A 27,739-nucleotide genomic window follows, 5' to 3' on the forward strand; every position below is an offset into this window, starting at 1 on the left:
CCCTTCAGGGATGTGGGATGTGGGACCAAAAACAGCTGTTGAGGACTTTAAATCCAACCATACCAATGATCACTTTAGACATAATCTTTCCACCTCTTCATCTTTTAATTGCTACTCGAATCTACATATCAGCCTCCTTGTTCCATTATACTTTTTCCTTATCTCTACCTCAGTTCAAAGCTTCTGCTTCAGTGAGCAGATGCCCTTTACTTATATACACCCTGCCCCAGGATTCTACTTCTCAGTCCTTTTGTGCATTCAACGGCCCTCCCTCAACCTACATCCCATTAGTAAGTGAAGATAAAGGCTAGGGATAACATTAGAGAATCAAGAGATACCAGGTATAATTGATGGTACAGAAATATAACGACTCTTAGAAAAGAAGCCTAGAGTTACCTAAAGAGGGATAGCCTAAAAACAAAAATCAGACATTTAAAAACTGTTCTATGGCTTAGTATTAAAGGTAGAATGAGAATCATAGGTTTTCCACAATGAACTCTTCCATTACTCATTATAAAAATTTAAATGTAATTTTTAAATGAAAAAATAATGAACCATACTAATAATCACCTCAGCAGATGGTTATCCTGAGTTTGTTTTCTTACCAAAAAATTTGCCTTTGGACTTTCCCTCTATGTCATGACATCTTACAAGGTTAACCTCGGAGGACCTACACCTCTCCTTCCACAGAGGTACACCATTATGCAATTATAACTAAAGTATCTGTAATGGAATAAGGTAATTTTTAGGGCCAATTAGATGTTGCCATTGAATTTCCTATGGGTCCCCTAAACCAAGAACACTGCTATGTATTCCATTATTCCATAAACAGAATAAAAATGTTTAGTGCATTTTACACTTGAGCGGAAGTCATGGAGCCCTAAATACAGCTGGCACTGCTTCACCAAAACACTCTGCTCAACTGACACCATGAAAACTGATTTGGGTACTTTTCTTGAAGACCTCACTCCCACCTGCACTGGGTTTTCACAGATAAATAGTAGTATTATGGGACTTCTATCAAAAATAACCTGTGACTCTGGATATCCAACTCATTAAATTGATTTATTTTTTAAAGGATTTTAAAAAACTAGGGGGAAAAGAAAGGCCCCCTTTTCCTTAAAATTCTATAAATATGGTTAGAAGATACCAGTGGACTCTCATTAGCCCTGTTCCTCAATATTGGTTAGGACAGTTCATTCATCTATCAACATAATGCAAATACTAATGAAATGAACATTACATGCATACATAAATAGGACATACTCCTAAAAGCTTTATTAGAGAATTCATGTTATTCACTGAAAAACTTTAAAACTTTGATGATTGAATCAAAACATGTACCAAGTGTTTACTACCCTTTAAATCGGACCATTCTTTGCTGGGGATTGGCATGAGAGCTCACTTGAATTCCATTTGTTATCCTTGATTTTTAATATGAAAAGATCCAGCTTGCTCCATGAAAAGAGCACTTCATATTGGTATTCCATTCAGGAGCAATTCCATTTCCAGGTCAGAGAAACTCATGAATGCTGAAAGCTCGTTATGAATGCCCTAGAGATACAAAGTAATAATCAGTTTGCTATGTAAAATAATTAGTACAAATCCTAATCAATATGAGCTCTTTTAATTATCATTACTAATGGAGGCAGGGTAACCCAAGAATAGTGACCCAGGACTTTCTGAAACAATTCAGAGTCCTTTCTATGGTAATAATCTTTCCAGAAAGATTTGTGTGCACTATGAAAACAGAATAAAATTACTTTCAATACTCACTCTGGATTACGCTAATTTTTAAATTAGAACCTAGTTAAATAATGTCTATTTTCAAATAAATAATTTTAATTAGAATGAAACAACTTCAACTCATTTTAAAATTCAGACCCAATATAATTTGTTGCATCTATCATCATATGCTCATCATTTTGAAACTTGTCTAGGAGAAACTGCTACCTGCTTCTTTTTGTTTAAAGTAATGTGGAGGCTTAACCGCCTGTCCATAGATGAATACCCAGAAAGAAGATATAAACCATTTTCAGGGAAAAACATGCATGCATTTATTTTTAAGAATTCCCAGTAAGGGGGGAAAAAAAATTCAACATCTTTAAAAATGTGTTTATTTTTTTAAAAAATCAGTTGTGTACAAAAGTGTTTCGTAGTTTTAATTCTCAAGACAAATACCCAACCCTCCCCCCCACAGCCCGCCCTGCTTCATGGTCTTTCTGGTAACCCACCCACTTTCCCCATACAGGAAGTTAACGGCTTAGGATAGACCCTCCTACAGGTTTATCATCACTAACAGATGGTTTAGAATAGAGATCTGGAGAAGCTAACAAGCACGGTTCTTTCTTAGTGAGGTGAATGAGAATCCCTACAATGGCAGTAGACTTCCAGCAGACACCACAACAAAGCACCATCAATTGCTGAAAGCTAAAAAATAGATATTATTTTCAATAGTATTTCGTTTTCTATTGGAAAAGTCTTTAAATTACATTAAATAAGTCTCTTTCCCCCCAAAAGAAATAGTCTAGCTTTTATTATGATGCCTGTAAAAAGTAGGTAACAGCAAGCACACAAGGATTGGTTAACAGCACAGTGCAATGATTTATATCCACCCACCCGCTAGAACCAAACGGATAAACTTGTGTCACACCTGATTATATATATAGCAGCATGGTTAAAATAACCAAGCAAAAGGTGACACATTCTCAACTTACATTTAGGTGAGGATCACAGGTTTATGAGGGTAGATCGGTCCAATAAAGCGGTAAGAGAACAGGACAAGAGAGATACTGACATTCCCCTACCCCTGTGCCACAAGGTTTTTGATCCATGTTGCAGCAGTGCAAATAGAACATGTGACATAAATATGTAGACACTGCAGAAAAGTCACATTTGGGGAAAAGGCTATTTATCAGTAAATACTTCAAGTTGCCTTCTTCCCTAGTGATAGCAAAGAGCTGGTATTAAGCATTATTTTAAACTGGTACTAAAAGAATAGAAATGCAAAATTCTTAAATCAATGGTTTGTACCCTGGAATTGAAATTTCTTGAACTAGAAAAAGTGTTGCGAATACATCCTTTTGTAAAAGTCCATGAAATCAAGTTCACTGTAAACAGACGGCTTCCTTTTTCACATCCAAACATTGTTTCCATCGATGTACCAGTATGCCTGGCTCCAACTCTTCCCGGCCCCAATTTATCTGAAACCCTTAAAACAACAAAATGCTTTCTTCCTCTGTTGCTACAAGCTTGTGGAAACGTTTTCTTACTCCTATTGCTGAGTTTTAAAAGCTCAAATCAGGTGTAAACTTATAGCCAAGATCTACTTTCACATTGATAAACTTATTAAGCAGCCTAAACAGTAACATGATATGCTACTTTCTGTAGTGCAAAAGTAAGCAATATCCACCGAACTGCCAATTCTCTTGGATACTTAAAAAAATTAGTTTGCATAGTTTTAAGCGTCACCAACAACCACAAATGTGAAAAACACCCCCCCCATCAGTCTTACTTTCATTTCCTAGATTATTCTTCTTAAAAGCAAAATACTCAGAATCCAAACATATTTATAAAATTGAATGTGTTGTGTTTAAGTAAACCATAGTCACAATTCCAAACATTTGTGGGAGCTAACTCAGAGCATCTAATTTAGTACAAGTTCTTCAAATGTTTATAAACTACTTACTATATACTTATTTGGGTCACAAATAGCTATCCATTCTTTCAGTAATCTGTACTGAAATATTATACAATTATTTGTTGTTTTAAAAGTCAGGCACATACTCACAGAATAGATTTGATTACAATAAAAGCCTGCTGGAGTATCAGTTGACTTCTAGCAAATCTGCCTGCTGTAAACAGGACATCACTAATTTTATTTTTTAACCATTAATTTTGAGGCCTTTAAAAAAACTGGAAAATCACAAAAAACTGAATTATAAATATAATTTTTACCAGGGTACCTTTTACCTAGACCTGTACTTTTAGTGTCCTTTTTCTAAACATATATAAAAGACAAGAGGAAAAAAGAAATTGCTTTTAATTTCTTTGTTTAGGAAAATAAATCCACTTAGAGAAATATGAAAAAACAAAATAGGATGACAGTGTTCCAGAAAGGAGAATTATCACATTAAATGAAAATGAGGTAAATAAATTTTGAAATGAAAAAATCCATTATGGAAAACCTCTCAAACCAAATATTTTACTTTTCAATTTCCTGGGCACTGGGATGTTGAATTATAGTTAGATGAATAGATACCCTATGGGCTAATGTGCATAAAAACCAAAGGCAAGGTATAGCTGCCTCCCAGAGCTAAGTAATGCTTGACATTTAGTAACCTCTGAGCTCTCTCCTTTGTCTAACCACAGGACAATTAAATATACCCTGAAAATATAGGCAAATAGTAAACTGGGTAGATGTTTGATATTTAAAATAATCCAAATATATTACCAAGCTGCCCTACACTTAAAAAAAATTCTAACCAACAATGCAACAAAACTGTCCACATTTTCACATAATTCCAACCTTACTTCAAAATATAAAGAAAAGTACAAGGTATTAGTTATTTAAAATAAATAAAGAAAAATCTTGTTTCCTTTGGCATCTTTAGAAAGAAACTAAACTACAACAATTAAAGGAGGTGATTGTATAAAGAAATTTATGCTTAAGCAAACATATAAGGAAAAAAAACATAGCAACTTGTGTTTAGTATGCAATAATATCTACTACTAGAGTTTACTATTGATTAGGAAAACCTTACAAGTTTTTGGAAGAACCTTCACATCTTTAACGTTACAATATATTTAACAATGGTTCTTTTATTGCTTCTAAGATTATTGAGACGTCAATGAAATTATGCTGAATTTATGGTTTAAAATTATTTTTCAAACACTTAACAATTATAATTTAGGATAAATAACACTTGAAGAAAGCAAACCTTTTATAATAGGACTTTCAATATACAGCCTTGCTTTAATTAATTCCAATTCCATTACATTTTTATTATTTGCACTGTCCTGAAAATTTAGTAAGAACTGTGTTTCTATGCATAGAACTGCCTGCATAAATCCATTTCAACCTTCATAAAATGGTCACATTAGTGTTTGAACTTGCAAAACTAAAAATTTTCAAACTTTAGAATTTAGAATGAAATGTAAGTTTAATACACAGAAAGTCTGACTATATGTACAAGAGAAGGTAAAGTTTTCAATTTTCGTATTATCAGAAACATCATAAAGAAAGCTAGATTTATAACACATTTCTATTCCTATGTGCATCTGAAGTATGTACAATTAAACACCAACACAGCTTTCATGGGTAAATAGGGGGAAATGCAAGCAAGAGTGACTTTTAAAGTATCTGATAAAGCAATCTCTATAAAGCCAAAATTAGGCTAAAAAACTGCAGTTGGTTTATTTCATCTTTTCGAGTTCTCAAAGAAAAACTTCATTAGCTTAAAAATAGATGTCAAATTCACTTGAAAAACTAAGTTGGGTTCTTTTATTATTAAATCTTGGGAATACTGCAACATCAAGTATTTACTGATTTTGCAAGAGAAACAAAATTGGCAGCTCCATCTTTACATTATTACTTAACATAGGAACGTTTTTAAGAGTAAAGAACTGTGACATAACATTCCATATGGACAACCTAAAAAAAATGAAGCAAGGGATACTGTCCTTCAGCACATTTCCCAGAGAACTTACTATTAGGGTATTAGCTGTGTGTGGTAAGAGAGGAAAAATAAATATAGTGGCCCAGTCTGCTGACCAGGACAAAAAAGGCTCTGAAGAGGTCACCATCTTCATTCTAGATAAATCTCAAGTTTAAGAATTCTCAAATGCTTAAAATGGTGGTCTTTTCAGCTACCCATCTTAAGAAGTCAAGTACAAGCATGCAAGTAAATTCACAGGCACAGAGGATCCATGTTAAAAACAGTTAAGGTAGCTGTGATGCAACACCAACAATTTGAATGGTCCTGACACACTCAAAATATTACCTTAATTATTCAACAAAACCCTGAAGCAAACTCTTGCTATTCTGGTACATTGCTAAATACTAAAGTAGCATGTTTTTTCCATGGTTTCGCTTAGCTCAAAGAATTTTTACACTATTAAGAAAAAAAATTAAAGTATTTCCCCTTTTTAAATTTACACAGACGTTTAATTAGCTTTATTTACAGAGCAGGGATGTTTTTTTTCAGTCTCCAATGGTGCCTAGATAACATCATTAGGCAAGAATGCCAGTTTAAAAGAAATCTATGCAGAATCCTAAAAATAACAGATGTTGAGGCTCCTCAAGAAGGGGCAAGCTTGACTATATCAGCAGCTCTCTCATTATGCCTCAGTTACTCAGAAGCAATTCTGTTGCAGTCTCTACATCCCATGATTTTGAAGACAAGGCCACTATTACAGCATTCTGTAGAAATAAAAAGGGGGACAAAAAAGAATCAAATCTCAAGGAAATATCTTAAATCACTCCCTGTCTTTATATTTAGAAACCACACCTTGTTTTTGTTTATCTTTATGTTGCATTGCACTTGTGCATAAAAAAGCTTCTAAAACAAATGAGTAAAAGGAAAAGAAAAATCACTGATTTTTAAAAACAAAAAGTTCATATATCAAAACTAAATTTAGAGTATTTTTGAAGCAATTCTGTCAGCCAAGAATTTGCCGCAATCATTCAAAATCAATGAATATATCAAAATCAGCATGCCTTTATGTTACTTACCCTATCAAAGCCCATAGCACATAGGTTTTCTATTTTTTTGGTGTATTCTGGACTAGAAACTGGTGCTCCAGCATACACATGTGCCCAGAGTCGAGCTGTCTGTTTGAACATTTCAGGATTTTGCTTGTACTACATGAGAAAAAAAAAATGGATTGACATGACAATAGAGTTATAACTAGCTAAGTTATAACTGCCTAATAACCTGCTTTTTCTAAATAAAACTAATGTAGGTTTTAAATGTTATTGATTCACTCTCTACTGCAAACAAACTGTAACATTATTATAACATAAGCTAGAATTCATAAGTTCTACAGATGAAAGAAAAACAAAGACAAATAACATTTATCAACTCTGATCTCCAATTTCAACAAAAGTAAGTAGTAGAAAACTAATACTAAGTCAAGTGAGGTGTTAGAGAGATTGTTTCTAATTAGAGATGGTTCTAAATACTGTGTAGTTCTAAATACTGTAGGGCAAAATTATACAACTAAATAGAATTACTAGTTTAAAAAAAATTACTAGTTTCACGCCCTAAACAGTTTGGCTCAGTGGATACAGCATTGGCCTGTGGACTCAAGGGTCCCAGGTTCGGTTCCGGTCAAGGGCATGTACCTTGGTTGCGGGCACATACCCAGTAGGGAGTGTGCAGGAGGCAGCTGATCCATGTTTCTCTCTCATCGATATTTCTAACTATCCCTTTCCCTTCCTCTCTTTAAAAAATCAATAAAATATTTTTTTTAAAAATTACTAATTTCTAAAATAACGTGGACATTAATTAACCACAGCTCAGCTAGAATATACAACTGGACTTTACTGTTTTGCTAGAGCTGTATCAGTGTATTGCGATCTAAGAAAACCCCATATATCAACAATAAAGATTTTAAAAAAAGAAAAACACATGTGCAAAGCCTAACTTATATCACGTTTTGAGATGATTATGAACTTACCATACAACACTTGTAAAGGATAAAACTTCCCATATGGATTGAAAAGAGATAAATTTATTCTCAAATATTCCATTATTTAATAAAGCAAAGTATACATTTAAAATAACTGTGGAATTCACTTTCTTTCAGAAGTATTTTATACATCTTTAATATTTTAACACCGAGATTTTGTTATATTTAAAATGATAAATATGTTTTCTAATATTAATTCTTAACAAGTCAAATTATTGGCTTTAGGAGCTAGAAGAAATCTTTGAGTCCACCTCACCACTAAATAGGAAACCAAAGCTGGGACTCAGGCTATGCTTCTAAGTACCAAAAATGAATAGATAGCACATACATATATATAACATGTAAAACACTAAGCACACAGAGACAAACAGAATATTCTAACAAGAATATACATAAAACAAGGAGTGAACAACTTTTCAAGAGAAGAGAGGAGCTTGCTACGAGGAAAAGTTTCATCAGGTAGCCCTGGCTGGTGTGGCTCAGTTGGTTGCAGAGTCGTCCTTTACACCAAAAAAAAAGGCATGAGTTCTATTCCTGGTTGGGGTGCATACAGGAGGCAAGTGATCAATGCTTCTCTCTCATATCAATGTTTCTCTCCCTTTCTTCCTCTCTAATCCTCGGGTGAGGACTAAAGGGTCCTGGGTTCGACTCTGATCAAGGGCACTTACGTCAGTTACAGGCTCGATCCCCGGCCCTAGTCAGGCAGTTCTGGAGGCAACCAATCCAATGTGTCTGTCTCTCTCTCACAGCAATGTTTCTCTCTCTGTGTCCCGCCCCCTCCAACCCACCTTCTCTAAAAGTCAATCCTACATAATAAAATGGTAATATGTAAATTACCATCACTCGGCTACGCCCACGATTGGGCCAGCGGGAGGCACAGGGGGCGGGACTCGGGGTGGCCAGGGTAGCCGATTGGGCGCGTCACCAGCAGCGGCGCGAGCTCAGCATATGCGCCATGGCTGTGCTGCGGCACAGAAGGGGCCTCTGGGGCAGCGAGCTCACGTCCTGCCGCGGACCATCAAAAGCGTGGGAGCTGGGTGCCTGTCTGCTCTGGCACCAGGCCTTTCAGAAGCCTCCGCCGAGCCAGAGGATTCTGAAAGGCCTGGTGCACCAGCAGACAGGCACCCAGCTCCCCCGCGATCGAAAGCGAAAGCGTGTAGGAGACCCTACACGTGCATGATTCAATCATGCACTGGGCCTCTAGTGGAAAAATATCCTCGGGTAAGAATTAACAAACAAACAAAAAATTTCCTAAGGCAGAGGAAACATGGCAGATTGGGTAAAATGACATGTAGAAATGCATCTTGAAAAAGCATGAAGTTGAGGAACAATAAGAATTTAGGGAATTAAGCTGGGTATGTAGATAGCTCAAATCATGGAGGAACTCTGCAAGCTCAAGAATTGAGACTTACTGCCCTGGACGGTTTGGCTCAGTGGACAGAACGCGGGCCTGTTAACTGAAAGGTCCTGGGTTTGATTCCAGTAAAGGGCACATGCCCGGGTTGCGGGCTCGATCCCCAGTGGGGGGCGTGCAGGAGGCAGCCAATTAATGATTCTCTCTCATCACTGATGTTTCTCTCTCTCCCTCTTCCTTCCTCTCTGAAATCATTAAAAAAAAATCTTAAGAAAAAATAGAATTGAGACTTACCAAGTAGGTGATAGAGCTAATAGGTTTTTAGTAGTAAAGTAAAATAAGATTTGTACTTTATAAGGCTAACTGGTATCAATGTAGAACATGGGGGAAGGGAGAGGCTGAGGAAGGGGAGTTAGTTCTATCATAGCATTAGAAATGAGAAAATTTAAAAAATCTGTACTGCAGCAATCAGAGAAGTATGATGACAGACAGATACTGGGAAGAGAATCAACATGAGAAAAAAAATACCTAGAGAAGAATTCCAAAACTGTGACTTGGATATTTAACTAAATTGATGATGGTATCATAGAAAGATAGACGAGTTTGCAGGATTTAAGATTCTGCATTCAGTTTTGGGAATGCTATGCTGAGGTATTCATGGAACATTCAGAGAGAGCTATCCAGTTTCAAATTGGTTCTTGGGCTCAGGAGAAAGGTCTAGCCTGAACATTTTATCAATATACAGATGGTAAATCAGTGTGGATATGATCATCCAAGTGAGTGTATATATCAGAACCAAGAAACTGTATTTAAAAGGGAAGAGAAAGAAGAGAAATAATTGTGGGAACTAAGAAGGAACAACTACAACTATGAAGATAAAAGAGAAGAGAACTGTTATTTCAGAAATCAAGTGAAGAAAACATTTCTGTGTGAAAAATCAATCCTAATGGTTTAGATAGACGGTGGCAAACTTTCTTAAAAGACCAGATAATAATTATTTCAGGCTTTCAAACCATACTGTCTTTGTCACAACTATTCAACTCTACCACTTGTAGCTGGAAAGTAATCAAATAGGTGTGGCTGTATTCCAATAAAATATTACTTACAAAAACAGTCTGACTATAATTTGATGTCCTCTTTCTTAATGTTAAACTTTTTTAAAAAAATATATTTTATTGATTTTTTACAGAGAGGAAGAGAGAGGGATAGAGAGTTAGAAACATCGATGGGAGAGAAACATCGATCAGCTGCCTCTTGCACACTCCCTACTGGGGATGTGCCCGCAACCAAGGTACATGCCCTTGACCGGAATCGAACCTGGGACCCTTGAGTCCGCAGGCCGACGCTCTATCCACTGAGCCAAACCCGTGTCGGCTAATGTCCTCTTTCTTGAAGATCAAAACTAAAAAATATTTATTCCATTTGGCAATTATAAGGTCACTTTGGTAAACTTTACCATGCCACTTCAGTGCCACAGAAGTTGGTTAAAATTATCATTAAGAAGGGATCATCACTTAATGGAGGGACAGATCAATGGATACACACATGATAAAGTACATGTAGGCAAATGTTAATCATAGAATATAGGTTAGGTAGGTATATGGATGTTCACTCTAATTCTTTTAACATTATTTATTTGAAAATTTTTATAATATGTTAAAAAAATCTACCATATACCCAATTAACACGTTAAGCGCCCCAGTCTGTTTTGTCTTCTAGACGGGAAGTATTGTGTCAGTCACTGGTGACTGACAGGGCGCTTAATGTGTTAAGCTAATATGTTAAAAATCAAGAAATTATCTTTTCACTATTATATCTGACAAAATAACCTTATTGCAAGAAAGGAAACCATTTCCAAATTTAGGTTTGATAAAAGTATGCTCATATGTTAATAATGAAAACCACTAAGGTAGAGACTAAAAGGTAAATATATATGTGTCTTCAAAAGAAGCAGCTATCATACCTGATTTGCTACTACTGCATCCTGTGGATCATCTGGTTCTGCAGCTGCCAATAGTGCTTGCAATGACAATAATACCGTGCGGAGAGTCATTGCTGCTGCCCTAAAATTAAAAATAGGAAAAGATCAAGTTAAGGAATGCTTCACATGACAAAAGCAAAGTAGATGTTTTCTGAATAAAACATAACTACTGGGGAAAAAAAACCAAAAAAAAACAAAACTACTGGAGTGAAAAGTAACCCAGGCTTTATCTTAATTATATAATTAAGTCATAGAATTTATAATTACATATTTGTTTAGCGTATTTTTTTCTTCTTTACAATGACTGAGTCTTTCTATTTCTTTTTGGTTTTAATACTCACCTGAGGATATTTTTCCATTGTTTTTAGAGAGTGGAAGAGAAAGGGAAAGATAGATATATCGATGTGAGAGAAACACGTGCCCTGCACACGCCCTGAACAGGGCCTGGCCAGGGAGAAGCCTGCAACTGAGGTAGGTGCCCTTGACAAAATCGAACTTGGGACCCTTCAGTCCATGGGCTGACGCTTTATCCACTGAGCCAAACCAGCTAGGGCTGATTGATATTTCTTCTTTTACTAAAAATATTTTTATTGATTTCAGAGAGTAAGGGAGAGGGAGAGAGACAGAAACATCCATGATGAGAGAGAATCATGGGTTGGCTGCCTCCTGCACGCCCCCTACTGGGGATCGAGCCCACAACCCGGGCATGTGCCCTTGACCAGAATCGAACCCGGGACCCTTTGGTCTTCAGGCTGACGCTCTATTCACTGAGCCAAACCAGCTAGGGCTGATTGATGTTTCTTACATTGAAGTTTTTCTCTCTCTATGGGTCATTCTATTTCTTAAGACAATTCAAACTGTCTTGAACTGGCTTTGTTTTTTTCTTATTACCGATATCTTCAGATAAGCTGTATCCATTGACTCATTTCCTACCCATTTCTCTAGACATAAAGTAAAAATAAAGTGATATACTAATATGCAAAACTTAGTTTCAATGGCACTCTAAAAACAAATAAGACATCATCAAGCACATATCTTTTACTTTCAAGAAAGCCTTGCCCAGCAGGTGTGGCTCAGTGGTTGAGTATCAACCCATGAACCAGGAGGTCACAGTTCAATTTTTGGTCAGGCCACATGCCCAGGTTTCTGGAAATTATCCCCAGTAAGGGAATGTGCAGGAGGCAGATGATCGATGATTATCTCTCATCATTGATGTTTCTCTCTCTCTCTCTCTCTCTCTCTCTCTCTCTCTCTCTCTCTCTATGAAATCAATAAAAAAATAAATAAAAAAAATTAAAAAATTAAATTAAATTAAATTAAATTAAAGCCTTGGCCTGTTTGAGTCAGTGGTTAGAGCCATGGCCCTCGGATCTGAGATCCCCAGGTTAGGGCCAGGGCGCATGCAGGAGGCAACCAATCTCTCTCTATCCCTCCCTGACTCCTTTCCACTCTCTTTAAAAATCAATGGAAGCCTTAGCCGATTTGGCTGTGATTCTGGTCAAGGGCACGTAAGTCGATTGCAGGCTCGATCCCTGGCCCTGTTTGGGACAAGTGTGGGAGGCAACCAATCAATGTTGTCTCTCTATCATGTTTCTCTCTGTCTCTCCCCGTCCCTTCCACTCTCTTTAAAATTCAATAAAAATAAAAAAAATCCTCGGGTGAGGATTAACAACAACAAAAAGTAAATAGAAAAATTACAAAATATTTATTTATTTTTTTTAAATCAATGGAAACAGATCCTTGGGTGAGGATTAAAAAAAAAAAAAGTCTGGCCCTAGCCGGTTTGGCTCAGTGGATAGAACGTCGGCCTGCGGACTCGAGGGTCCCAGGTTCAATTCCGGTCAAGGGCATGTACCTTGGTTGTGGGCACATCCGCAGTGGGGGGTGTGCAAAAGGCGGCTGATTGATGTTTCTCTCTCATCGATGTTTCTGACTCTTTCCCTCTCCCTTCCCGTCTATTAAAAAATCAATAAAATATATATTTTAAAAAGTCTGAAAAGATTCCTTAGCATTCTGAAATAGACCAAGTTTTTGCTTAAAATATATCACTTAATTCAGTGGTCACCAACCTTTCAGACCTCACAGACCACCAGGTTGTCCACGGACCACCGGTTGGTGACTGCTGACTTCATTTGCTTCTAAATATATTTATAAAGCAAATATGTATCTAGAAAATGGTATCTACCTAACGAGCAAGGATTCATAGCATTTCTGTTAAATATTAATATAGAAATGTTTATAAATGTAAGCATAATAGTGAAATATTTAAGATTCTGAAGATATTAAACAATATATGCCCATTTTCACCACACTAATTGTATCATTCTAAAATACTTCTTTTCAGTTGGGGGGGTCTTCATTTCAACCACACAAAGAGAAAATTACTAAGTGACTGTTTTCTCAAATTCTCCAGGATAATATATAAATAATACCATCCTAGATGTTTAGAAGACAAAATAACTTACTACCAAGAATGGATGATGTCTTAAGGCTGTGAGTATAACAAAGTATGCTTTTACCAACTAGTAACATTGGTAGCTCTTGGGAACTTGTAAGAAATGAAAATTTTCAGCCTGATCCCAGACCTACTGAATTAGAAACTCTGGGGTGGTTTAACAGGTACTCCAAGTGATTCTGAAGTATGATAATCTTTCAGAAATACTGCTTTAGTGCATTACAGATTAAGCTCATTGAGAAAGGCTATTCTAAACCGATAAAATAAGTATCACATCTGTATGTCTATATTTTATATATTAGAGAAGAATTTATACAAGTTGTTCTTTAAAATGTTATCAGAGTAAATATTAATCTAATTTATCATTTTAGAGAAGCTACAGAAATAAGAAAATACTGGTTATGCTAAAAATTGGCTGAAATGCTAAACTAATATTAAAAAGAGAATAGGATTTAAAAACCATTACATAGTCTTATCTAATAGAAATTCCTATTTCTGAAGTAGAGCTGGGAAAATAGAAAGTGCTTCTCTAGACTAAGCTTTAAAATTTCCTAAAGTTTACACAAGTTCTTTTCAATCAACAGTTCTAACATCTTTATATGGACAATATTCTTTTAAGACAGATGTCAAAGCATAAACAATACAAATTTAGTCCTTAAATGTTCATTGTTTTCCTGTCATTATCACCATAACAAGGTTGGAATATTTCTTAATTAGAAGTTCACTACTGTAATTTCATTTTATGCCCTGGTAATTTTAAAGAAAATGTTTACAGGCACATGCACATCAAAAACTACCTAGATGCCCTAGCTGGCTTGGTTCAATGGATAGAGCTTCGGCCTGCAGATTGAAGGGTCCCAGGTTTGATTACGGCCAAGGGCACATGCCTGGGTTGCAGGCTTGATCCCCAGGAGGGGGCGTGCAGGAGGCAGCCAATCAATGATTCTCTCTCATCATTGATGTTTCTCTCTCTCTCCCCCCTTCTCCCTTCCTCTCTAAAAATCAATAAAATATTAACAAAACAAAAACTACCTAGATAACCCATTGGTGTGCTGGCTAAGTAGTGGAGCATCAACCCAGGAATCAAGAGGTCATAGGTTCGATTCCCAGTCAGTACACATGCTTGGGTTGCGGGTTCAATCCCCAGTAGGGGACAGGAGGAGGCAGCCAATCCATGTTTCTCTTTCATTGATGTTTCTATCTCTCTCTCCCGCTTTATCTCTCTGAAATCAATAAAAAAATATATTTAAAGAGATAATGGAATATTTGTTGTAAAGCTACCTAAATAGCCCAAGTCAGTTTGGCTCAGTGGGTAGAGTTTCAGTCTACTGACCAAAGGGTCCCTGGTTCGATTCCGGTCAAGGAGCACATACCTTGGTTGTAAGCTCCTCCCTGCCCTGTCAGGGTGCTTGTAGGAGGCAACCAATCAATGTATTTCTTTCACATCAGTATCTCTCTCTGTCTTTCCCTCTCTCTTCCATTCTCTCCAAAAATCAATGGAAAAATATCCTTGGGTGAGGATTAAAAAAACACAAGCTACCTAAATATACCAGCTTGAAGTGCACTTAAACCACCCAAAAAAGGACAAAAATACAAAATATCACAGAAATATATATACAAAGTTAAGCTGGTTAGCTAAGTTAATTAAGTTAAGCCCAATGGCCTTAAGTGTCCTAACTTGAAAACACATGACATCACTTTAATAAAAAATCCTAATTTATATAATTTAAATTAATACAATTGTTTCCTATAGAAGGACATTTATTTGAATACTGAAGTAAAATATTCACTCAGAGGAATTATTTCATTTTAAATAATGTTAAACTCACAATTATTTTAACTCACAAAAATTAAAACCATCCTATCCTATCCTATCCTATCCTATCCTATCCTAATATGCTAATGATATGCTAAGGCCACTCAACTGCTCGCTATGATGTGCACTGACTACCAGGGGGCAGATGCTTCGACCGGTAGGTTAGCTTGCTGCTGGGGTCCAGCTGATTGGGACTGAGCCAGACAGGCCAGACACGTCCTAGAGCCATCCCACGGTCCCTCCCTGGCCCTGATCGTTCACTGGTGGGGTCCCTTGGCCTGGCCTGTGCCCTCTAGCAATCTGGGATCCCTCAGGGGATGTCGGAGAGCTGGTTTCGGCCAGATCCTGCAGGCCATGCCAAGGGACCCCACTGGTGCATGAATTCATGCACTGGGCCTCTAGTGTAAAATAAAAACCATTCAATTCTCTGCAAAATCTTAGTATCTCCACAAGGTAGCTTTATACATTTATATCTCAACAAGGCAACAGACATTTAAAAACTTGACAAGCTCTCAAAAGAATAAAATTGGCCCTTTCCTTAAACCATATGTAAAACTTAACTCAAAGTGGATCAAAGCCCTAAATGTAAGAGCTAAAATTATCAAGCTCTTAGAAAACATAGCTCTTAGAAAAGCTTCATAATATTGGAATTGGCAATAATTTTTTGGACATCATCAAAAGCACAAGAAACAAAAGAAAAAACAGAAAAATTTATATAAAACTCCATCAAAGTTAAAAACTCCTGTGTATGTGTGGGGGTACATTTTATGCAAAAGATACAATCAATAGAGTGAAAGGCAACTCATAGAATGGCAGAAAATATTTGCAAATCATATATCTGATAAAGGGTTAATATCTGGAAATGTAAAGAATGCATACAACTCAACAACAACAAAAAAACTTTTTAAAAAATGAGAAAGGACTTAAACATTTCTCCCATGAAGACACACAAATAGCTGGTAAGCACATGAAAAGATGCTTAACGGCCAGGGTTGGGTTGTGCAATTGGTTAGTGTGTGTCCCAATACAAGGTTGCGGGTTGGATGTCTTGTCAGGCACTTACAAGAGTCAACCAATGAATGCATAAATGAGTGGAACAAATCAATGTTTCTCTTTCTCTCTTTCAAAATCAATTTAAAAAAAAGATGCTTAACATCACTTAAACAATATCTCCTCAAACCCATTAGGATGACTACTATGAAAAAAAACAACTACCAAAATAACAGTTGGTGAGGATGTGGAGTAACTGGAATCCTTTTGCACTATTGGTGGGAATGCAACAGAAACAGCATGGCAATTCCTCAAAAAACAAACAAATAAAACACACCATAGAATATTATTTAGCCTTAAAAAGAAAGAAAAATCTGACACATGTTACAACATGGATGAATCCTAAGAACATTGTGTTAAGTCAGTGATGAGCAACCTTTTGAGCTTGGTGTGTCAAACTTCGCCAAAAAACTGAGCATAACTCGGGTAGTGTGTCACTTTGAGGAAAAAACTAACTCCAAGACTCGAGTCGCAAATGTTTCATCCTCAGGAGCAGCAAATGTTTCATCCTCGGCATGCGGCCGCGTGTCATCAGAAATGGCTACGCGTGTCAGTGCTGACACGCGTGTCATAGGTTCGCCATCACTGTGTTAAGTGAAGCCAGGAATAAGAAGACAAACACTATGATTCGTAGAGAAAGAAAGTAGAATGGTGGCTGTCATGGACTGGAAGAAGGGGGAGAGGGAAGCTAAATGGGAAATGAGTTTCAGTTTTGCAAGATGAAAAGGGTTCTGAGAGGGGAGGAATAGGGTGGAGGGATGAAGAAGCAGAGCATAGATAAATTCTAGGGCAGCGAAAACACTCTGTATATCATAATGATGGCTACATATCATTATACATTTGTTCAAACCCATAGAATGTACAAAACCAAGCGTGAACCATAATATAAACTATGGACTTTGTGTAATTGGGATGTGTCAACGTAGGTTCATCAACTGTAACAAACATACCACTCTGGTGGAGGATGCTGATAATGGGGTAGGCTATCCATGTATTATGGAGGCAGGGAGTATATGGGAAATATCTCTACCTTTCTCTCAATTTTGCTGTAAACCTAAAACTGCTCTAAAAAATAAAGTCTTATTAAAAGGGGGGGAGGGGAGTTCTAGAAACTGGTTGCACAACAATGTAAATGTACTTATTATACAACTGTACATTAAAAAAAAGTTAAAACTACAATGTTATATGTCAATTTAAAAACAACAGTTAAGATAATAACTTTTGTTATATATATTTTATAAACAGATTTTAAAAACGTTAAGTGATAAACTCTTCCCTTAGAGATTCGTAAGTTATTATTATAAATACTTCCAACTTCCTTTATTTGCGGTGTCTTTATTGGGAAGATACTCACAAACTATTATAGACCTTCTTGAGTTATCACTTCAAGAAGTGGAAGTTAAAGACCTAAAGGTGAACATGTTAAAAGGGGTTCTATTGTTTGCCCTCAAAATGAAAGGAAACATCTGGAACTATAACTTTAGATTCAATTTATAACAATCTCAATGAGAAAATGTTGTACATTTTCAATATGCTTCATAATAATTAGTATGTTGGGGAGTTATTTATAAACCATTAAGAATTAGTTGAATAAAGAAATCTGAAAACTGCCCAGCCGGTTGAACGTCAACCTATGAACCAAGAGGTCACAGTTCAATTCCCAGTCAGGGCACGTGCCCAGGGTTGTGGGCTTGATCCCCAGTAGGGGTGTGCAGGAGGCGGCCAATCAATGATTCTCTCTCATTGATGTTTCTCTCTCTTTCTCTCCCTTCCTCTCTGAAATCAATAATAAAATATATATATATATATATTTTTTTAAAGATATATATATATATATATTAAAGATTCACTTGTACCCCTCCCATTTGCAATCCTTACCTACCCCAACCACTGTCCTAATTTCTATTATCATAAAATAGTTTTGGCTCATCTTGAATTTCTTAAAAACAGAATCATGGTGCATAATCCTTTCTGTCTGGCTTTTGTCACTCAGCATGTCTATGAGAATCATACCTGCTGACTGTGTCAACGTACTTTTGCCCCCCTGCTATATTGTACAGTGTTCCACTGTACAATAAAGCCATTAGATATTCGTTCTCCTGTTGATAAACATTTGGGTTATTTCCAATGTGAGTAAATCTGCTATAAATATTTTTGCGCAAGTCTCTTGGTGGACATATGCACTCATTTCTCTTGGATATATACCTATGAGTGGAACTGGTACTGGAACTGCTAGGCCATATTGAAATTGTATGTTTAGCTTTGGTACATAATAATGGTTGGGCAGTTAAACCGTATTTGTATCAGAAATTCATAAGAACCATTTACAAGTGTGTAGTGGTATCTAATTATGACTTTAATTTATATTTCCCTGATGAGTAAAGATGCTGAGCAGAGCTTATCGACCATCTAAATAACCTCTTAATGCCTGTTCATGTCTTTTGAAAGGGCAGTATCATTGAGAGCAATTTTTATGTGTTGTCATTTTCTTCGCCAGGTAATATACAAATTAGGCCAGGAGGCCATAATGGGTTGACCTGACAGGAGGAGTTTGCACGTGCAGCCTCCCTGCGCCTGCGCTGGGGGAGGGCCTGATCAGCAGAGGCTGTGGCTGCTTCAAGGGCGGGAGAGGGAGGCAGGGCTGGACCAGCAGCGGCCACGGCTGCTGTGGGGCCCCGGGAGTGAGGCAGGGCTGGACCAGCAGGCTGCGGGGTGTGGGGAGTGAGGCAGGGCCAGACCAGCAGGCTGCGGAGCCTGGGGAGCAAGACAGGGCGGGACCAGCAGGCTGGGGGGTCCAGGGAGTGAGACAGGGCGGGACCAGCAGGCTGCAGGACCTGGGGAGCGAGGCAGGGCCGGACCAGCAGGCTGTGGGGCCTGAGGAGCGAGGCAGGGCCAGACCGGCAACGGCTGCAGGGACTGCTGCGCTGTGAGCCCAGGTCAGGGCTCATGCAGGAGGCAACGAATCGATGTGTCCCTCTCACATTGATGTTTCTCTTTGTCTTTCCCTCTCTCTTCCATGCTCTCTAAAAATCAATGGGAAAATATCACTAGGCAACTTGAGGGTGGACGGTGCTGCACGCACGCTGGGCTCCTAGTGTATTAATAAAAGATTAAGGTTAAAAAACTGCTTTCTAGCATATCTGTCCCAGATTATTCAATGTTTATTCAATTTATTGTTCCTAAGATTACGATCCTATAGCTTTCTCTCTTTTTTTGAAATTGATTTTAGAGAGGAAGAGAGAGAGAGAATCATTGATCAGCTGCCTCTTGCATACCCCAGGCATGTGCTCTGACTGGAAATCGAACCATGGCCTCCTAGTTCATAGGTTGATGCTCAAACCGGCCAGGCTGTAGTTTTCTTTATCAGATTCAAGTTCTAAAGTCTAAGCACCCACACTTAAACATAGATATCTACTAAATGTCAATTATACTTCAACTAGGGGCCCAGTGCACAAAATTCGTGCATGGTGTGTGTATGTGTGTGTGTGTGTCCCTCAGCCCGACCTGCACCCTCTCCAATCTGGGAGCCCTCAGGGGATGTCCTACTGACAGATTAGGCCTGCTCCCTGTGGTTCTCTGCTTTCTGTGGGGGACTACTTGCCCCTTGCTGCCACAGCCAGGGGCAAGCAGCACCCCCAGTCTGCTGTCTGCTCCCTCGCTGCAGAGGACATTCCCACCCCACCCCCGGCCGCTTGCATGTGTGGCAGCTCAGAGCGCCTGGGTCCCGGGGGTGTTCCCGCCCCGACCCCGGCCGCTCAGTGCCTACACGCGGGCCTATAGGCTCAGAGCGGCCTGGCTCCCGAGGACACCTGTCCCCGGGATGCAGGCTGCTTGGCGCCAGCACGCGCGCAAGTGGCTGCAGGGTGGGAACACGCGGCGGATGTTCCCGCCCAGCCCCCGGCTGCTGGGCGCCTGCAAACATATGCCCAGAGTGGCTGGGGGGGTTCCGGGACCCCGGCCGCTCCAGGCCTACAGGCTCAGAGTGGCCTGGGTCCTGAGGACACCCGTCCCCAGGACCCAGGCCGCTTGTCGCCGGCGCAAGCAGCTGCCCCACCCCCAGCCGCTTGGCGCCTGCAAATTAACCTGCCATCTTTGTCAGATTAATTTGCATACTCACTCCTGATTGGCATCATGAAGTGATGGTCAATTTGCATCTTTCTCTTTTATTAGTGTAGATAAAGCTGGGGGGGGGCAATGGGGAGATAAGGACACATATGTAATACCTTAATCAATAAAGAAAAAAAAATTTAAATAAATAAAGCTGGGGAGGGCAGGGAGAGAACAAACGCATGGATATCCAATCTCAACTATTTTATCTGATGTGTCTTTGCTACCTTTTAATATTTCAATTATCTTATATAATAAAGATGTAATATGCAAATTGACCATCACTTCAACACACAAGATGGCCAGCAGGGGAAGGCAGTTGTGGGCGATCAGGCCAGCAGGGGAGGGCAGTTGGGAGGGACCAGGCCTGCAAGGGAGGGCAGTTGGGGGAGATCAGGCCTGGAGGGGAGGGCAGTTAGGGGCAATTGGGCCGGCAAGGGAGCAGTTAGGCGTCGATCAGGCTGGCAGGAGAGTGGTTAGGGGGAGATCAGGCTGGCAGGCAGAAGCGGTTAGGGGCAATCAGGCAGGCAGGTTGGGAGCCAGTAGTCCTGGATTGTGAGAGGGCAGTCGGACATTCCTCAAGGGGTCCCAGAATTTCGTGCACCGGGCCTCTAGTATAGGTATCAAACAAGACTACATTTCAGCTATATCACCTGCCTTAGGAAATGGAAATAGTTGATAAAAAGTATTTTGGTACAAAAATTCAAGTTCTCTCCCTATATGTACTCCATAATCATTCAACTATCTATAGAGAGATAATCAGAGGTGGTAGGACTGCTGGCTTAACTCTGAGCAAAAAGGAAAGTCAGTGGAAGATTTTAGTCTGGAGTTTTATTTATTTTAAAAGAGGTGGCTATCATTCCAGCTGTTGAGAAGAGCCTGAGCAGGGAAGGGTCAGAAGCAGTGAGGCAAGCTACCATAATCATTCAGGCAAGAGGTAATGTGACTTGAATCAAAGTGGTAGTAGTGAAGCTACTAAGATTTTGTAAGTTCCACCAACAGAATTTATAGACAGGGTACAGGGTACCAGAGAAAGAAGAACTAAGGACCATGATGAGACTTTGTTTTGAGCAACCGAGAGGATGTAATTGCTAATAACTTAGATGGGGTGAACCAGGTTTTTGGTTAGGGGGAATATCAATCAGTTCAGTTTCAAACATGTTTAAGTTTGAGATAAGCCTAGAGGAGTTCAGGTAAGATAAATCTGTGAGTTGCTAGTATGTAAACCATGAAGTTATGAGATCAGATGAGTTCACCAAGGAAGTGAGTATTGATGAAAAGGAGCATAGGTTAGGACTTAGTCCTGAGGCATCTATAATAATAAAAGCATAATATGCTAATTAGACCGGACAGCCGAACGACCTTCCAGATGTCCTTCCAGACAAAGCCGGGGCTGCGAGGGCTGAGCAAGCTGCCATGGCTACAAGGGCCAAGCCCCTTGCACGAATTTCGTGCATCAGGCCTCTAGTTTTCATATATAAAGCTCCAGAGAGGGAATAACCAGTTAAGGAGTGAGAGTGGGCATAGGAAAAAGGAAAGAACAGAATTGATATCATGGAAACCAAGTGGGGGGGAAAAAAAAGGTATCTCTTAACACTGCAAATATTCATTCATATCACTGAACGATAGAGCTAGGGGTCTTGGAGATGACCTTATAGGTAAAAACAATGAGGCCAAGAAATTCAGTAAGTTGCAAAAAGCAAAAAAATCAAATGAATGACAGAAGATAGTTAGACAGATGTATTCTACACTGTTCAATGTTTAACAATATGGAATGTAGATCAAGAAACTAGATCCCAAGAGATGATATACTGAGTGGGAAGCCTTACACAGATGTGCTATTAGAATGAAAAAACAAAACAAAACAAAACCAGCAACTCTTGCCTGTTTATCCAGTTACTAAATAAACCAAATCGCCCATAGACTGAATGTTGTCATTCCTGTCTCACCTTGTTCAGGTTCCATTCTTTCCCTTCCTTAACAAATCAAACACATAAGTTACTACTATTTTCTCCCACTTCAATGTGTTTATGCTCCCTGCCTGACTGCAACCTAGACACATGCCCTGACGGGAAATTGAACCAGTGACCTCCTTGTGCATGGGTCCATGCTCAACCACCGACCCACACCAGCTAGGCCCCAATGACTTTTTATACCTCTTTGCCTTAGTCTTTTCATCCATTTTCAGAATATGCCAGACATAAAACAATTCACTTCATTCTGTCAACAGCCTTATGAAGGAAGTATTAACCCCGTATTTTTTCAGATGAGTGAACTAAGGCACAAAGATTAAGTGATTTGCTCAAGACTACATTGTTCAGTAAATGGCAGAACCAGGATTTGAACATTTTGCTCCAGAGTAAGAAGTTAAAAAAAAAAAAAGCTTACTGATTTTGAGAAACAGAAGGAGAGGGAGAGAGAGAGAGAAACATGGATTAGCTGCCTCCTGCCTCCCTACTGGGGATTGAGCCTGGAACCCAGGCATGTGCCCAGACCAGGAATCAAACCTCTAGAGGCATGGGACAATGTAAAACCAACTGAGTCACACAGACCTGGGTCAGAGTAAGAATTCTTAAAACACTATGTTAAGATCAAATCAGACAAAATATGTGAAAGCACTATAAATTACGGTGCAAATGAAGATATCACCTACAAAGGTACTTCTTGGAATCTGAAAACCTAAACTGTGCTCAATTAACACAACTTTGGACATTTTTGTTGGGTAACACCATCTAAGTCAGAGCTGATTATTTCAATACTTTTTTTTTTTTTTAGTCTTTCACAAACATATTCAAGATAACGAAAAACAAATTTACCAAAAAAAGAAAACACACAAATGAAGTCCAAGACTTTTCTCAAGAGGTAAGCTAGCATCTGACATTACTTAATAAGCCTGTATTAAAATATAGACTGTGATCTCAATTATAACATTTTCAATTATGTACTTAAATACATAAATCTTAAAGTCATTGCCCAAATAAGAGAAACTGTAATACATGGTGGGCAAAAGTAGGCTTACAGTTATGCATATGCAAAACAGTTTATTCTTTTTTAAAAAAATATATTTAAATGATATTTTACAGAGAGGAAGGGAGAAGGATGGAGAGTTAGAAACATTGATGAGAGAGAAACATCAATCAGCTGCCTCCTGCACACCTCCTACTGGGGATGTGCCTGCAACCAAGGTACATGCCCTTGACCGGAATCGAACCTGGGACCTTTCAGTCCGCAGGCCAACGCTCTATCCACTGAGTCAAACCGGTTAGGGCCGTGGTCGGCAAACTGTGGCTCGTGAGCCACATGCGGCTCTTTGGCCCCTTGAGTGTGGCTCTTCCATAAAATATCACGGCCTGGGCGAGTCTATTTTGAAGAAGTGGCGTTAGAAGAAGTTTAAGTTTAAAAAATTTGGCTCTCAAAAGAAATTTCAATCGTTGTACTGTTATTTGGCTCTGTTGACTAATGAGTTTGCCGAGGATTAGGGCAAAACAGTTTATTCTTGTATTACTATTTATTGTATTATTTGCCATATGAACAACTGTAAACCTAGTTTTGCCCACCTCTGTATATACAGCTTATGCTTTGAAGCAGTACTCAGTACTCATTTTAACACTCCAAATATAGTCTTGGAATTCATATGGGAGAGGAGATGAAGGTAAATGAAAAATCTCTTACCATTGATCTTTCAGGATATCCAAACAAATAGCCCCTGTCACAGAACTAATATTAGGATGCCATATTTTAGTGATAAACCGGACCTAAAAATACAAAGCATACAAGTTTTTAAATAACAGAAATAAAACACATATAGTTTAAACAGAATTACAAGAGAAAGAAATCCTCATATTTAAAAAGAGTGCCCATACTTACATCATTTTGCCTAAGTGAAGGGAGTGGTATAGAAGAAAAAGCACTGAAGTAATAAGCCAAATGTTGTCACTGACATACATTCTTTTTAAACCTTTTAATAAATGCTCCGCCCTTAAAGAAACCCAACAATTACTAGGTGTTCACAGTTAGTAAACAAACTTTTTTAGTGTGAAGTAAGGTGTAGAATAAGTTTGAAGGAAAAAGTAAGCAAAATCAGTAGTAAATGGAAGCACAAGTAGTAAGTGGCTGTAGGATTGCTCTAATTTTTCTATAGTAATTTTTTTAAGCAAATTCTTTTAAAAAAAGAATTTAACAAATATTTGAATGCCTATTATTTGTGCCAGGCATGGAAGAGACACTGAGGCTTTGAGTTTAACATATTGATCCAAAATCAAACAACTAGTTAGCAACAGAACAAAGTGCAAACTCATACACTCTGATTTCAGATTTTAAGTCTCTAGTCACCTATCAGATCACCATGAAATGAAAACTAATTCATCAGCTCTTACTCTAAGCTTTTGGAGGATGAGGAGGAGGAGGAGGAGAATGATATCTGACACAATAGTCATCTGAGTCAAAATTCCTTAATACTTAATAATTACTATAAGCCAAGCAACGTTGTAAGTACTTTATAAAAATCAACTCATTGCCCTAGCTGGTTTGGTTCAGTGGATAGAGGGTCAGCCTATGGACTGAAGGGTCCCGGGTTCAATTCCAGTCAAGGGCACATGCCTGGATTGCGGGCTCCATCCCTAGTAGGGGACATGCAGGAGGCAGCCAATCAATGATTCTCTCTCATCATTGATGTTTCTATCTCTCAATCCCTCTCCCTTCCTCTCTGAAATCAATAAAAATATATATTAAAAAAAAAAAACTCAATGGAAAAATATCCTTGCATGAGGATTAACAACAACAATCACAATAAAAAATTAGAAAACCTATGGTGCCATTTGAGGTACTGGAAATATAGAGGGGAACACTATGTAAAGCATATGATTGTCTAACCATTAAGCTATACACCCAAAACCAATACATAATAAAATAAATAAAATTTAAAAAATCAACTCATTGCCCAGTCAGAGCGTCAGCCTATGAATCAGGAGGTCACGGTTCAATTCCTCTCTGAAATATATACATTAAATCCACAGATAATCCAATGCCAAAGATATATATATATATATATATATATATATATATATATAATATATAGATAAAATGTGTGTGTGTGTGTAAAATATAAATAACTAGGTCACAAACATAAGATAAAAACAGTGAACATCTCTAAGTGGTCATATTGAAATTTTGTTTTCTATTTTGTACTTCACTATATAACTTTCCTGTACAACAAACTACTTTTATAATAATAATAATGAAAAAGAAATGAAAAAGTAATAATTTGTGTGAGTTCTCTACATATTGGAACACCAAGTTTTTCCAGACCTAGAATTTAAGCCATTGTCAGACGTACATCCTATTATTCCTGCCTAGAGCCATTATTAGCTGCCTGAATAAGCTTGCTTTTCATCATAATTCTAGAAGCTGTCTTCCATTATCTGAAATCTTGTCCACATTAAATTTTCATAGTCAACAACTCAAAACACTCTAATTTTAATAAGCACTAAAATATATGTATTAATTAAATGGGCCAAGAGAAATATTTTAGAAGTTCATGCACAAAAATAGGCTTACAATACCTTAGGGGGATTAAATGGATATGTTTCTGGTATTTTTATCTCTAGTTGATATCTTCCTCCTAAAAAATGGGGAGAACAGAAAGTTAAGAACACTGCTCATCTGAAACATGTGAAACCAAATATAGTGGTAGAAATTTCAAACTATGTAGTATTTTATATTCAATTACAACAAACTCATTTTAAAGTTGCAACCCAAAAAGGATATAATCAAAAGCACAATTTATTTAATTTAAAGCATACAGAATACCCATTTTATACAACTATATTAGCTTATCAGTGAATAATAGAGCTAGACATAGATAAATACATTAAATCCACAGACAATCCAATGCCAAAGATTTGATTGGGATAATTAAGCAATATACATTCTGTCTCCTTTTGTTTCTTCTAGTCCACACTGACAAGAGATGCTAAATAACTGGGGGGTGGAAGTGGGGAAAAGAAAAATAGAAAGAAAGCAGGGAGGTATAAAAGCACAGATGGTATAGAGGTAAAGGATATATAGATTGTGCCATAAATGGAAAAAATCTACTTCTAGCTGGTTCTCTCATAAGCAAAAATGTCCAAAATTTTAAACTTGTGTCCTAAATTAAATGTTAACATTGCTTGCTAAATTTTCAAAATAAAATTCAACAACAGGTACACCTAAAGACAAAAACTATTGTCTCTAAATGGGTGTACAAAATGCAGAGCTTTACAAAGAGGTAGTTCTAAGAAGGCAACATTCTGTTTTGAAGTTATATTGAGCAATTAGCAGCTAAATACATATTTTAAAAAGTTTATCTAGCTTCCCATACATGGGAGAATAACAGCCTCTCAGGAAACTCTGAAGGGGGAAACCTTGCACTGGATGAGAAGCTAGATTTGAATATTAACTCTAAAGAACCTAGTCCTAAGACCCATTAAAATACAAGTCACTATTCGAAAATATAGCAAATAAAACTGTGCTACCAGAATATGTACATATGAAACTACACGTGGGATTTGCTTCAAATAATTATGGAATGATCAGATCAAAGACTGGCCATGAGTTGAAAGCCTTTAAAGCTAGCCGATGAATATATGGAGAATTCATTATACCATCTGCCTTCTATAGATATCTGAAAATTTCCATAATAAAAAGCAAGCCCTATCTGGTTTGGCTCAGTAGATAGAGCATTGGCCTGTGGACTGAGGGTCCTGGGTTCGATTCCAGTCAAGGGCACATGCCCGGGTTGTGGGCTCAATCCCCAAAAGGGGGGCATGCAGGAGGCAGCCGATCAATGATTCTTTCTCATCATTGATGTTTCTCTCTTTCCCTCTCCCTTCCTCTCTGAAATCAATACAAAATATATATATTTTTAAAAAGTAAAATAAAAAACTATGTGCTAGGAGCAATATTAACTTCAAAATTCCATACATTCAACTCTCAGTATATCATGAATTCTCTCAAATACTCCTCCTCCACTGTTAGAAATAGGTAGGTAAATGTGGATCTGGGAAAAATAAAAGAGCAATTCACTTGGTTCCTGTTTCTTCAAACCCTTTTTGGTTCCAATTCTTTTTTTCTTGCTAATTCTTTTTAACAGAGTCCCAAAGTGACTGATACATGAGTTGAACTAGATGCCTGAATCAAAGAGCATATGGCAGCAGTGAAATATACAGGAAAGTAGTCAAAACAAAAGGAACAAAAAGTAAGATAGACAAGTAATAAAAGAAATTTTGTGAATACAGAGATAATTCT

General features: G+C 37.9%; 1 protein-coding gene across 3 annotated transcripts in view; it reads right to left on the minus strand.

Annotated features, from left to right (window-relative positions):
• Nucleotides 1-4,026: 4,026 nt before the first annotated feature.
• UBE2K (ubiquitin conjugating enzyme E2 K) overlaps nt 4,027-27,739 on the minus strand; it is a 60,258-nt gene continuing 36,545 nt past the window's right edge. For 2 of the 3 annotated variants that reach the window (XM_054729429.1, XM_008140232.3), the window contains exons 3-7: nt 26,017-26,075; nt 24,128-24,210; nt 11,010-11,109; nt 6,734-6,862; nt 4,027-6,421 (exon numbers count right to left, since the gene is read on the minus strand). In XM_054729429.1, coding sequence (XP_054585404.1) covers nt 6,347-6,421; nt 6,734-6,862; nt 11,010-11,109; nt 24,128-24,210; nt 26,017-26,075 — 446 coding nt within the window. In that variant the 3' untranslated portion in view covers nt 4,027-6,346. The remainder of the gene's footprint in view (nt 6,422-6,733; nt 6,863-11,009; nt 11,110-24,127; nt 24,211-26,016; nt 26,076-27,739) is intronic. The other variant, XM_054729440.1, reaches the window with a different exon arrangement.

This window comes from Eptesicus fuscus, chromosome 2 (genome assembly GCF_027574615.1).
Source record: "Eptesicus fuscus isolate TK198812 chromosome 2, DD_ASM_mEF_20220401, whole genome shotgun sequence".
In the NCBI taxonomy this organism is placed as follows: Eukaryota; Metazoa; Chordata; class Mammalia; order Chiroptera; family Vespertilionidae; genus Eptesicus; species Eptesicus fuscus.